This window comes from Lactuca sativa, chromosome 9, assembly GCF_002870075.4.
Source record: "Lactuca sativa cultivar Salinas chromosome 9, Lsat_Salinas_v11, whole genome shotgun sequence".
NCBI lineage: Eukaryota > Viridiplantae > Streptophyta > Magnoliopsida > Asterales > Asteraceae > Lactuca > Lactuca sativa.
The window spans coordinates 57,854,548-57,868,228 of NC_056631.2; the positions used below are offsets into that span (position 1 = coordinate 57,854,548).

Below are 13,681 nucleotides of genomic sequence, written 5' to 3' on the forward strand. Positions count from 1 at the left end.
CATATTATCTCGGATTTTAACGATCTTTATATCTATGTGTTTGTATTTTAGTCTACTACAACTTTCGTTTAGATTACTCCCGTTAAAAAGTAATATATTTTTTTAATTACGATCTTTATATCCATACGTTTTTTATGAATGCATTTATGGATATTTTTTTTTATAAAATCGTAAGTAAAAACATATTATTTACCGGGATTAATCTTAACGAAAGTTATAGCAGACTTAAAAAATAAACACGTAGGCATAAAGATCGTTAAAATTAGATGTTGTATAGAGAGGTTACGACGTTCAGAATACAAAACCTAAGCTAAACCACAAGACCTATGCAACCAAGCAGTCGAGGCCGCAATGAACATAAACATCAACAGCCCCAAACACCTCATCAATCAGGGACGGACGTAGGATTTGGTAGTAGGTGTTGCCGGTAAGTAGAAAAAAGAAAAAAAATCGAAAAATATCGAAAAATTTACATTGCGTACAGAGAAAGAAGGGGTTGTCGGTGCCACTGCAAGCACCCAAAGAGAATTGTCCTTGTCATCAATGATAATCCCATATTAGATGTCGTGAGAAAAACTTTAAATAAATCATTCATAAGTACTTAATTTGTACAAAAACAAAAATTAACTTATTTTGAAACAAAAGAAAAATTAATGACTAAATGTGTACAAAAATATTAAGGACTAAATGTGTATAAAAATATGAAATATATTACCATAATAAGTCATTTTTTCCGATTAACCTAGAGTAACCGGTCATAAGGACTAGATGTGTACAATTTAACAAGTTGAAAAGGTAAATATAAACGAAAAAAACTCAGTGACCAAATGTGTACAAATCAAAAAATATATTACCCTTTTAAATCATTATCCTTAAAAATTACTTCATGGTATTTTTCAAACCTTAAATTTTTTTTGATAATTTCGGATAATTAGTTGGTTCCTAGTGATATTGTTTTTCTTCAATGAACATTAAATTTCGAACTATATAGTCTTTGCCAATCTTATAAATTTTTTGACAATCGACAATCATGGACCCATCTAAGACCTACAAATCTATGTACTTTTCTTAACAACTAAACAAATATCCAAATTCAACAACACCCACTATTCAGACAGCCATGATACCACCTCTACATGCTTCGCACTCATACCCTTTTGGCAATTTCAAACCAAAAATTCAAAGAGCTGTTAACTCATTTTCACTCAATAACAATCCCCTTTACGCAATTTCTTCAATCCTTCAGAATATTCAGCAGAATAGAGAGACATGGGGATTCCGATTCGAGCAGCAGGGGTGGATAATCTGAGCGATAAAGCCGCGATGATGAGAGAATCACTACAGAAGAGTCAGTCAATCACGGACAACATGGTTTCCATGTTGGGTTCTTTTGACCACCGTCTCTCCGCCCTAGAAACTGCTATGCGTCCGACTCAGGTAAAGTTAATCATGTTATGATCTGTTTTCCAACTTTACTCATTTCCCACTTTAGATATTTTGTTCGAATTCGTTGTGAAGCAAATTGAATTTGAACTTTAGGGGAAAATTGCAGAATCTCGATCTACTGTGTGTTAGTTAAACAAACCCATTTGTGGGATTGCTGTGATCAAGGAACAGTAGTTTTCTCTTTGATTTAACGATCGTACGTGTAAAAAAGTGTACTTTTGCTTGCAAGAATCATTGATTTTGGACTCACTATGAAAATGTAGTAAAAAGACGATATTATTTGGCAATTTTTCTACATCGTCTCAATTTTCTTGGAATGTAGCGTTTTTCTTGCATTTTCACAGATCTATTCTTCATATGCAACCGAAAAACCAAGAACTGTCGTTTGAAAATCACTCAATGACCCTTTGTGAGATAATTTTGATATATATGTTGTAATTAAGGGTTTATAACATAAGCTCCATGTGATAAGTTTTGATCTATTATCCAATATAGGTTGTCAATTATTACCCACCTCACCAATTGATTTATTTTTGACAAATTATCAGAAAATTTCAAGTGGATCAAACATTGTTTTTGTGTTGGAATTCAACAAATTGGTGCTAAAGATATTGTCTTGGTCGAATTTAGGTTCCTAATAACTAATAAGTTGTTAATCAGAAACACCATGATAGTTTTGGTTTGATTTCAAGAATATAGTTAACATAATAATTATTATTATTATATTTTTGTTTCTTGTAGATAAGGACACATGCAATACGCAGAGCTCACGAGAACATTGATAAGACTTTGAAGGCTGCTAATGTTATATTGAACAGATTTGACCTTTCTCGAGAGGTTAGTTTTTCTTAGCTTTGATGGCTGCTAGTGTTTATCTATTTCTCAAATTCCTAAAATACCCTTCAGACAAATAGAAGTTTCTTCGGGACCCAAAATCAAAATATCATAATTTACTTTTCCAATATGTAGGCGGAGTCTAAAATAATTAGAGGTCCACATGAGGATCTTGAAGGCTATCTTGAAGCTATTGAGAATTTAAGAAGCAATATTCGGTTTTTTACAAACAATAAAAGCTTTAAGAGTAGCGATGGGGTGCTTAGTCATGCAAATAATTTGCTTTCCAAAGCTATCTCCAAACTGGAACATGAATTTAAACAACTTTTATCATCATACAGGTTTCTTCTACATCTACTCCTCTAAAAATATTGATGAATGTTGTAAATGTAATTATCTACTTATTGTATTATAAAATCTTTCAGTAAACCCGTGGAGCCTGATCGTCTATATGAATGCCTACCTAATTCCCTACGCCCCTCATCTGGATCACCTGAAACAAATGCCAAAAATCCATCTTCTCATAATGATCGAATCACTGCAGAAAATGCTGTTTATAATCCTCCTGTCCTCATTCCACCTCGTGTGTTGCCATTGTTACATGATCTAGCTCAACACATGGTGAATGCTGGTAATTCTCAGCAGTGTATGATCATATACAGGTAAAAAAATTAGTAATTTTTTTTAAAAAAGATTAGTGGTTTTTATATAGAAATTTCAAATTTTAGGGATACACGTTCTCAAGTGCTTCAAGAAAGCCTTCATCAATTGGGGGTGGAGAAGCTTAGTAAAGATGATGTTCAGAAGATACAATGGGAGGTCTTGGAGCTTAAAATCGGGACTTGGATTCATTTTATGAGAATTGCAGTAAGTTGTTGGTGTTGAATGTTGATAGATTCCTTTATTTTTGATGACTTTGAGGAAGTTGTTAATCATGATTCATGTCAAACAGGTGAAATTATTGTTTGCAGCAGAAAAAAAAGTGTGTGATCAAATGTTTGAAGGCATTGAGTCCCTTAAAGATCAGTGTTTTGCTGAAGTTACAAAAGGTAGTGTTGCGATGTTACTTAGTTTTGGAGATGCAATTGCTAAAAGCAAAAGATCACCAGAAAAATTGTTTGTGCTTTTGGACATGTATGAGATTATGCGTGAGCTTCACTCTGAGGTATGTTTATGTTCTCGATCAAACATTCATGTGTTTCTTAATGAAGAAATTAATGGTTGTAAGTGGATGATTGTTTGCAGATTGAATTGCTTTTTAGTGGTAAAGCTTGCAAGGAAATCAGAGAAGCTGCAGTTGGTTTAACGAAACGACTTGCACAAACAGCAAAAGAGACATTTGGAGATTTTGAAGAAGCAGTTGAAAAGGATGCAACAAGAACTGCTGTTGCAGATGGAACTGTTCATCCTCTCACAAGCTACGTCATCAACTACGTCAAATTCTTATTCGAGTAAGCTATAATCAAAACACGCAAAATCAAAAACGCTCCAATTTCAACTTCTTTCGCAAAATTATCCCTCCAATTTCAATTTTTTAACAGCTCGATTTCACGTTTTCAGCTATCAATCAACACTGAAGCAACTTTTCCAAGAGTTTGAAAAGGGAGACGAATCGAACTCTCAACTTGCATCTGTAACAATGCGAATCATGCAGGCTCTTCAAACTAATTTGGACGGAAAGTCAAAGCAATACAAAGATCCGGCGTTGACCAACTTGTTCCTTATGAACAACATTCATTATATGGTCAGATCCGTTCGCAGGTTCATCATCCAAACCCTAACTTGTTAATTTGGTAATATCACAGCTTGATTTTTCACTGAAAATTTCTTTTTGCCATTAGATCCGAAGCAAAGGATTTGTTAGGGGATGATTGGGTACAACGACACAGAAGAATCGTACAACAGCATGCTAATCAGTATAAAAGGATCGCATGGGCAAAGGTATTAAGGGCATTTACGTCTTTTTATCCCATATTTTTTGAAATTTGCGATTTTATAAATTGGGGTATTTTTTTTTGTTTATTAGATCTTACAGTGTCTGTCGATTCAAGGGTCAACTTCATCAGGAGGTGGTGATGGAGGAAACAGTAGTGGGGCCTCACGAGCTCTTATAAAGGATAGGTTCGTCTTTTCACCACTACCTTTTTTATTTAAGAAAAAACATTGAAAAATGGTATATTATGGTAATTATTAGGTTAAAGATTTTTAATCTTCAATTTGAGGAGCTTCATCAAAGACAATCTCAGTGGACTGTTCCTGATTCAGAGCTCAGGGAATCATTAAGACTTGCAGTTGCTGAAGTCTTGTTGCCTGCTTACAGATCCTTCATTAAGCGTTTTGGGTATGCTGTTTGTTTTTCTGATAAAGTGTTGTCCGGATAAATCATAAATGATGTTTAAAAAATATTCAAAGGAAAAAATAATTAGATCAAATTTGTAAAAAGTTAATAACTTAATGGGAAAGTCTTGTTTTCTTGACTTTCCCTATTAAGTCATTCTTTCTGTATTAAGTTAAAAAAAAAGTTTAAAAAAAATACTAAATCCTAAACCATATAAATTCTTTTTAATGTTGTTTTGTTTTGTTGGTTACAGGGCACTTGTTGAAAATGGGAAGAATCCTCACAAGTATATAAGGTATACAGCTGAGGATCTTGATCGAATGCTTGGCGAATTTTTCGAGGGTAAGACTTGAAAAAAAGAGAGTATGGTTTAGGATTTAGTAATTTTTGCATATTCGGTTTGTTTTGTGTGTTTTGAGAGTGTATATTGTATGTAAACTGCTTTTAAAGCTTGTTTTGGTCATATGTTGTTGATTAGTGTTATTGTTAATGATGTTGTATGAGATACTTTGTGATTATGAATAGATTTAAAAGAAGTGGATGTGTTTCTTGTTCCCTTTTGATTGCAAGTTGTAGCCTAATTTTATGTGTAAAATAGCAACACAATTACAATTTCTTTAATTTTTCATTTTAGGTAACTAAGACCAGAGGGAGTGAGTGCAGACTAGGCTCCCCCCCCCCCCCCCCCCCCCCCCCCCGCCACATCATCACGCACACCGCCCCTGGGTGCGGTCTAGGCTGCACTGCGGCCTTCCAGGGGTGCGCTCTATGCTCGATTGTGATTGGTTCTCCTCTTTACCGTTGTTGAACGGTCATTTTCCAAAAAAAAAAAAAAATACCACTAATATAAATACTTTATCAACTTAACCAAAAGAACTCATCAACATTTTACCATCTTCTCTCTTTTCAAACCCACAAAAAAATGTTATCTTCCAGAAATCCAACCAACGAAAAAACACCCACTAGAAAACTCACAACTCCAAGGTCTTCACTCGATCAACCGGTTTATTCGTCTCCTTTCTACCACTACGAGGGTATGCTTCCCTATTTTCCACAACATATCCAACAACCACGTCCTACATAACTATTTCCACAAACACAACCACAATTTGACCAAGATTTTGATCCTTTTGATTTTGTTTCCCAACCAGAGTTTGTTCCAGAAACACAATCACAACCACAAACACCCATTTTCGAATCTAAACCAGAATTTGTTCCACAAACTCAACACTCTCAACCAGGAAATAAAAGAAAAGAGAAAGCAGAAGCTAAAGCGTGGTCACCTTAAGAAGAGTTAGTATTAGCACAATCATGAGTTGACGTTTCAAAGGACGCGAAGACGGGAGGGGACCAAAAACATGATCGTTTTTGGATGCGCGTTAGAGCTCGATTCCATAAAGGAATGAACTTTGAACCATATCGTACCAAACATCAAGTATACTCAAAATGGGGAAAGATGAACAAAGATGTGATATTGTTTAACGATTTATACAATAACATGAAACGTCAATGGAAAAGCGGCGAAAGTGTCGAAGTGGTTTTGGAGAAAGCTTTTAACATTTATCAAAAAAAAACAAAAGAAAATTTTCAAGTTTTTTGAAGTTTGGAATCTACTCAAAAGCAACAAAGAATGGGAAAACCTGAAAACAAGCGACGAGTACATCGATAGCGGATCAAAAGGGTCAAAAACTTCCGACTCGGAACACACTTCATCGGATGCTTGTGCTGGTTTCGACCTCAATGAAGATGAGCTCGTTCAAGTGTCACCACCCCCGACCAATGGGAAGGGACAAAACAAAAATAAAGGTAAAGGCAAAGCGTTGGAATCGGATGACTTGAAAGAAATGGACAATAATGTGCAAGGCATAAAAGATAGAATGGATAAATTTTGCAACTTGCTTCGGGTAGAGAGTCGGAAACAAAGAGACAGCAACCTGAGAGTGCTATCGATGGACACGTCGAATTTGACTGGAGATGCGCTTCAAGTCATTTTGCAAATGAAGGAAGACGTGAAAAACGTTACGCTAATCGTGGTTAATTTGTAGTTTTCCAAAATTTTAATTATTTGATCTGTTTTTTTTTTTTTTTTTTTTTTTTTTTTTTTTTTTTTTTTTTTTTTTTTTTTTTTTAAGTTGAACGTTTAAGCTTTCTAGTTTTTTAATTTCTAATTTCCTAGGATTTTTTTAAAGTAATGTAATGGTTTTTAATTTTAATTAATGAAATATTTTGTTTTTATTTAAAACTAAAAATTTTATTTATTTAAAAAATAAAAATAATTTAAAGGAGTGTGACACCACTCCTTGGGTATGGTATGAGACCACACTTTTGTGGTAATGGGTGAGATGACGCCTACGTGTTATTGCGGTTTAATGAGGGAGCGCGACACCACTCCCTTCAGCCTAATTGCCCAAAATTGTAACCTACTTTTAACAAATCACCTAAAATGAGAGAATATAGAACTAAATTTTCTTTGAGTTTTGTTTTTGATATTAAGTGGGTGTTTGGGATAGCTTTTAAAAAAAGCTTATTAGCTTATTAGCTTTTTAAAAAGCTAATAAGTTAAAAAAGTGTTTGTCTATTTAAAAAACGCTTTTTTAAAACAGTTTTATGGATGAGAAAAAATAAAAATTTCAAAAAGCTGGAAAATCCTAGCTTTTTAGCTTTTTAACCATTTTACTCCCGAAAAAGCAGTTTTTCGTATCCAAACACTTTTTAAAACCAGCTTTTCCTAAAAGCAATAAGCTAATAAACATTTTTCTTAAAAATCACTTTTGACATAAAAAAACTAACCCAAACATACCCTAAATGCTACCACAACTTCTCTAAAACATTACATGTATTTGTGGTGGTCGTTTTTTATTTAGGTTTATAGAAAACAATGTTTGACAAACCCTTCAGATATTAAAAAAAAAAAAAAAAAAAAAACCAAACCAAAAACAATTTATAATTTGTGATCAACGTTTTGCATAGGCAACTTGTTTTTATTTTTAGTTTTTAGAAATGCGCATCAAGAAAAAAAAGTTAAATGGCAACTAAATAATCTCGTTCGGTTTAACTATGAGCGGTATTAGTTGTTCGGATAAAGCTCATTTTTTAAACTATCAAATCAAAATTTAAAACAACATATTTCAATGGGCAAAATACATAAAAACCAGACAAATCTGTATAAATTGTGATTGTGGGTTTCTGAATAATATGTTAGGCTTTAGTTTTTTTTTTTTTTTTTCGGTTTTATGGACAGTTATTGTGGTTTCAATTTCTATTATGGTTGGTTTCTTATCCATAAAAAAGATTTTTAAACCTTTTTTAATTTCTTTTATATTTTAATAATAATTATTAAAAAATAAAAATAAATGCCGAACGTTTTCTTTCCTCCCCCTTACTACACCAGATACATCTCTCTTCCTCCCTTTTCTTCTCAATCTCCGACGTGACTAGTGCCGCCCCTCATCTTCTTCTTTTTCTCTCTGGCAAGACCAACAATCTCCACCCACCTGTTTCTGGAAACCAACAAACCTGAACACTGAATCATCTCCGTTAAATGTCGTCGAACACCCTTTTTTTTTATCAACCCCACACGACACAATCCTAAATCCCTAGGCCGTCGATGCTCCGTCACCACTTGATAGAGACTTTGCCTCTTAGATTGAAAGCCCCAAATTTTAATACGGGCATTAACGAATTTACTAACTTGATGATATTAAATTATAACCACTAACCAGTTGATAGAGACTTTGCCTCTTAGATTGAAAGCCCCAAATTTTAATACGGGCATTAACGAATTTACTAACTTGATGATATTAAATTATAACCACTAACCAGTTGTTTAAAAAATATAAAATATAATAAAAATGTATGAAAGTCTTTTTATATGAGCCAGAGATCTACACGATAAAAATTAAAACGACAAAAGACTTTACATGAGACCGAAAAAGGTTAAGGACTAAATATGATATTTTTGAAAACCATAAGGACCATTTATGAAGATTTGTCAAAAAGTATATTATACTTTGGTTACTTTTATGGTTTAACCGTTGTCTTTTATTTTCGTCTATTAAAACAATGAGTTAATGATCTAGAAAGGTAACGAACTTTGGTCTTTGTCCACATTTAGGTAACCATGTTTTTTCGTTCACATTTGGCCATTGAACTTGTTTGACCTGTTCAAAATAGGGTAATATGACCGGTAATTAGTGGTAACATTACCCTATTATGAACATGTCAAACAAGTTTATCGATCAAATGTGTACGAAAAAAACATGGTTACCTAATTGGAAAAAAACCAAAGTTCCTTACCTATTTTGGTAATATTGGGTTCTTTATGTTAAGTGCAAGTAGTCATAAGATCCATTGATGTGAAATGAAATTGGGTTGTCCGGTCTTGTGTATGAGAAGATGGTTAAGTCTTGGGCCAACCCAGTTTAGGCCCAGCTAGTTAGGGGTTAGGCTGTATACGCTTAAGGGACTTGGTTGTATGTGTTTTAAAGACCGAGCAACACAACTTAGCCCATGACTAGCCGGGACTAAACTGGGTTAAACCAAACCTAACCAACTTGTTCATTGACTGTCGGAGCCTGATCCCTGATCCCAGGGCACACAATCCCTAAGACGGTTCTTGTCCAGTATTACCAAAACAAGTAAGCAACTTTGGTTTTTGTCCGTATTAAGGTAACCATGTTTTTTTCGTACAAATTTGATCAATAAACTTGTTTGACCTGTTCATAATAAGGTAATATTATCGTAATTACCGGTCATATTACCATATTTTGAATAAGTCAAACAAGTTCAATGGTGAAATGTGAACGAAAAAAACATGGTTAGCTAAATGTGAACAAATACAAAAATTCGTTACCTTTTTAGGTCATTAACCCTAAAATAATCAGCGTTGGACAAGTTTTTCTATGTCATCAAATTGACATGTCATAATAGGTTAAAAATATTAATTCCACATCAAAATTTTAGTAAAAAACCATTAAACTCTTGTTAAAATGGATCACTTTCATCATGTGTAGGTCCCTCCCTCAGTATGTAAATCAATCGGCCATGGCACAACCACGTAGCGCCTTTCAAATCCTCTCATGATTCGTTCCAATTTCCTTTTCGTACGTTCAATTTCTCCTCTTTCTCATCACCGGAACCCACTTTCTCCCTTTGCAGTCTCTTACTCATCGTTTAACTTACCGGAATCCTCCATGGAAACAAACTCCAAAGGTGAACTGTAGTTCCTGAAAACCTCTTCATCTCTTCAATTTCAGTGATGAAGTTCGATTTGCAGGGAGTAAGTCGGTTTTAGGGTTCTAATCGTTTGTGTTTAATGTGTTTGTGAAGATTCACAGGAACCAAAAAAAGATCAACACAAGGAAACAGCTCGTGATATTGATCCATTGAAGAAGGTGTCGGATGATATACTTCCTCATATCCTCAACCTGTGAGTTTGTGCTATTTGAATCCTATGTATTTGCAAGATTAACAATTTATTCATTAATTTGATTTATGTTTCTTATTTAAGGTATGGATCATGTGCCTTACCTCGGGATTTTGAAATCTATGCTCCTGATGCTTCATTTGAAGATCCACTCATGTGTGCTCATGGGTATAATTTGATAGCTTTTATTCTTTTAAAATGGTTTTATATAAAAAAAATCATTTCTAATGACTTCTGATTTCAGGGTGAAGCAAATCAAGTCGGCTTTTTATTCTCTTTCAAAGGTGTTTAGTGAGTCAAGAATTGTAGAGTACAACATCAAAGAAAATATACTTCCTCATGGAAGAAGAGAGGTTAATAATATTAATACCTTTTACATTTATCTTTATGTTTTCTTTTCTTTTGATAGTTTTATTTTATTTTATTTTGAAATAAAATAGATAGTCATTGACAACAAGCAATACTACAAGTTCATGGGAAAAGATATTGACATGATATCACTCATTAAGCTTTATGTAGAGGATGGGAAGGTCATTCGCCATGAAGATTGGTATATATATTATTTCTGTTAAATAACATTTTCTTTAGTAGTTCTATTTTTTCTAAAAAAAAATTGTTTACAGGTGGAACAAAAAGCCCCTATGGAATAGAGATACTTCTAATGTGCCACTAGTTGGACGAATTATAGAGATGGCTCGAAGGGGTTCCATGTTGGCAACTCATGCTATGATGAAATTTGGGAAGGACCCAACGTCATAATCCTCTCCATAATGGGCAACATTGTGATTTTGTATGATATATCATATATGTGTGTGCAATATTAGTTTTTTTTACATGATTTACAAACTTCTATAGAGTATGAGTTCCATGTTTTAACCGGTTGTGGTGAAGAACATTGATAACTGGTGTAACGGGGTCTTTGTAATCGGTTGATAGGGTTGGGGACTTTATAACTGATTTTTTAATCTTTTTAATAAAACTTATTAATAAGTATAGTTTATTATCGCGAAAAAACAAACAAAACCTAAAAAAAGATCTTGCTAGTTGCACCCATGACCTTGTAACTAATACCTAAGTTATTAATGCTTTTGATTTGTCTGGTACAAATCTTTCCTTGCCTCGACATTGCTAAAGAATATTTTAGGGAAAATGAGTCATGAAAGTAATAAACTTTGGTCTATGTAAACAAAATAACATTTAACTTAATTTTTTGATATAAACTTTGGTCTATGTAAACAAAACTTTGGTCTATGTAAACATTAATTTAAAAAAAAAAACATTTAGAGAGATAGTAATATGTTTGATGATGATTTGATATTTTTCTTAGAGTTGGACATCCAGTCATTAACCCATCTTATTTCCAACGTTGTTATACATCATTAAGGCACTAACCTCATCATTTTGGATAGAAGCAAAACAAATAATTCTCCATTATTATGATGTCTTCTTCTTCAAATCCGCATATATCTATCTCAAAATCGTGCTTTTAAATCTTAAATCCTTACCAAACTCCGCAACAATCAATTAGGGTTAGATTCCATGAAGTTTAGGAGTTTGGATGATAGAAACATCACTAAATTCAACCTCAAACATATTGTAGAAGTCTAATTTCGGATTTGGAACAAAGACTAAACCCTATATCTAATTTTAAGTAAGAGAAGGAAGAGTTTATACCTTTTTTGCCAGATGTTGAGTTCTTATCTTCAAACCCTAGTTTCTTCTTCCATAATTTTGCTTTAGATCTCCATTGAAATATGAAACTTGACCATGGGAGTTCTTTCCCTCTTCCAAACCTTGTTCATTATTCAAATACAGAGAACCCCGACTAGATACTCTTATAAAGGGCTTGTACTTGTAATTAGTTTAAAACTTTAAATGGTCCTTCATTTTTTTGTTGCATATAAAAGGCTTGTACTTGTAATTTTATGGTTTAAAAGGTCACATTTTAACATTTAAAGGGTGCAGCCGGTCACACCCATCCTACTAGGATCTTTGTTTATGTCACATCATTGCTAAGTAGATTAAAGATGACATGTCATTGCCCCGTGTGTGTTAGTAAATGAAACCTAATATCCGTTTAAACCCTCCTGAACTGTCCCTTTCATCTACTTTATTCTACTATTTTTTCATCTGTATCATTTTCTCAAACCGTTCTTCGCACGAATCCGTTTCTTAAACTCCTCCTCGTTCAAATCGACCAACATAATCATTGCTATGGATGTTTACATGAAGATAGATCTCCATTTTGCGGGAATTTTTACGAGGTACCCCACTACTTGTTACTGGAATGGAGCACAACAAAGGTTTGATGATGTCTATTTTGCTGGAATGGACAATAACTAGTTTGTGGTGTTCCTTCAAAGATTCGCTAATGATTTTGTGGGTTGTTGATGCGTGCCGCGCATCTTGTCTGTGCGCGAATTTTTATAAAATCTTAGAAAGCTAATAACTTCTTCATATGAGCTTCATTTTTGACAGGTTTTATATCACCGTTTAGTTATCAACGAGATCTATAACTTTCAATTAGCCTCTATCGGCTAATTTTGATTTTTTTTAAAGTTATATTTTTAATAGACTTAGACTGCTAAAGTCCACTAAAAATTTATAACTTTCTCGTCCGACGTACGTTCTCGACTATCTTTATATCGACGAACTCCTATCAACGAGACTTTCGATTCTTGTTTAGACTGTTTCGGCTAAAAATCAACCGATCTAAAATTCGATTTCTGAGTTGTATACTGTTACGTTGAATCTTAGAAAAATCATAACTTCCTCTAATGAAGTCAGATTTTGACATTCTCTATATGCACGCTCTCGGTTTAATTACTATTATGACTTTCGTTTAGATCACTAAGGCTAAAAAGTAATCTACTGAAAATTTATTTTTTACAATACGGAGAGTCGTGCCGGTTCAATCGCGAAACTTCGAAGAAGCATAACTTCTTCATACGAATTTGGATTCCATCGTTCTTTATATTTGAGGAATCCTTGTCACAAATACTATAACTTGGTTAAGATTATTCATCCTAAACAATCTCCTATTTAAAAGTCATTATTATGGTATATAATAACTTATTTGCCTAACCCGAATATGGATGTTACATACATGTTGTTGATCTGCATTTGTATTCACTTATGTGTTTTAAAATGTATTATTGAGACTCTCCAACTCATAAAGTTGAGTTCAATTACTGACAAAAGAAAAACTTCTCCCATCGCATCATTAACCGGTGTAGGATTAAAGATCAGGTTCAGGAATATTCGAGTCAAATCGATGTCATTTTTCTGGCTGCTTTATAGTTGAGTACTTACTAAATTAATAATTCAATATGGTGGTTTAAATTATCATTATTAAATTATAATGGTTTATGTGGTTTAATTTGAGGAAGTTCGTTGTACATTCAAGCTCAAGTATTCAAAGATGTTATATGGTTTAGATAAATCGTATCATTGTTTTTAATTGGATTTTTTTTTAAATTTATATAGATTTTGGATATCTGAATTCGAATTCGAAATTTCAGATATAAATTCGGAAACCAAATTCACTATCCGAACTTTCGGAAATCCGGTTGTGAGCACACCTACTATCAATATCCTTAAAGACATTATCACTTGCGTCAAAGTTAATAAGTTTCTCT

General features: G+C 33.4%; 2 protein-coding genes across 2 annotated transcripts; both read left to right on the top strand.

Annotated features, from left to right (window-relative positions):
- Positions 1-1,091: 1,091 nt before the first annotated feature.
- On the top strand, positions 1,092-5,173 carry LOC111909086 (exocyst complex component EXO70A1). Its single transcript, XM_023904900.3, has 12 exons — positions 1,092-1,437; positions 2,188-2,283; positions 2,416-2,621; positions 2,706-2,942; positions 3,009-3,147; positions 3,233-3,445; positions 3,526-3,731; positions 3,841-4,041; positions 4,122-4,221; positions 4,307-4,401; positions 4,475-4,621; positions 4,872-5,173. Exons 1-12 carry the CDS (start codon positions 1,270-1,272, stop codon positions 4,969-4,971), a joined length of 1,908 nt encoding a protein of 635 aa, XP_023760668.1. The 5' UTR covers positions 1,092-1,269; the 3' UTR covers positions 4,972-5,173.
- A 4,486-nt stretch (positions 5,174-9,659) lies between these two features.
- Positions 9,660-11,038, top strand: LOC111909168 (uncharacterized). The gene is made up of 6 exons (XM_023904982.3): positions 9,660-9,829; positions 9,947-10,046; positions 10,128-10,211; positions 10,288-10,396; positions 10,484-10,593; positions 10,667-11,038. Exons 1-6 carry the CDS (start codon positions 9,697-9,699, stop codon positions 10,800-10,802), a joined length of 672 nt encoding a protein of 223 aa, XP_023760750.1. The 5' UTR covers positions 9,660-9,696; the 3' UTR covers positions 10,803-11,038.
- The last annotated feature ends 2,643 nt before the right edge of the window (positions 11,039-13,681 follow it).

Coding starts and splice junctions, on each gene's coding strand:
- LOC111909086 (XM_023904900.3), top strand. CDS start 1,270: ATGGGGATTCCGATTCGAGCAGCAGGGGTGGATAATCTGAGCGATAAA. Junction 3,148..3,232: donor TTCATTTTATGAGAATTGCA/GTAAGTTGTTGG, acceptor CATGTCAAACAG/GTGAAATTATTGTTTGCAGC. Junction 4,222..4,306: donor AAAGGATCGCATGGGCAAAG/GTATTAAGGGCA, acceptor TTTGTTTATTAG/ATCTTACAGTGTCTGTCGAT.
- LOC111909168 (XM_023904982.3), top strand. CDS start 9,697: ATGATTCGTTCCAATTTCCTTTTCGTACGTTCAATTTCTCCTCTTTCT. Junction 10,212..10,287: donor CCACTCATGTGTGCTCATGG/GTATAATTTGAT, acceptor TTCTGATTTCAG/GGTGAAGCAAATCAAGTCGG. Junction 10,594..10,666: donor GTCATTCGCCATGAAGATTG/GTATATATATTA, acceptor AATTGTTTACAG/GTGGAACAAAAAGCCCCTAT.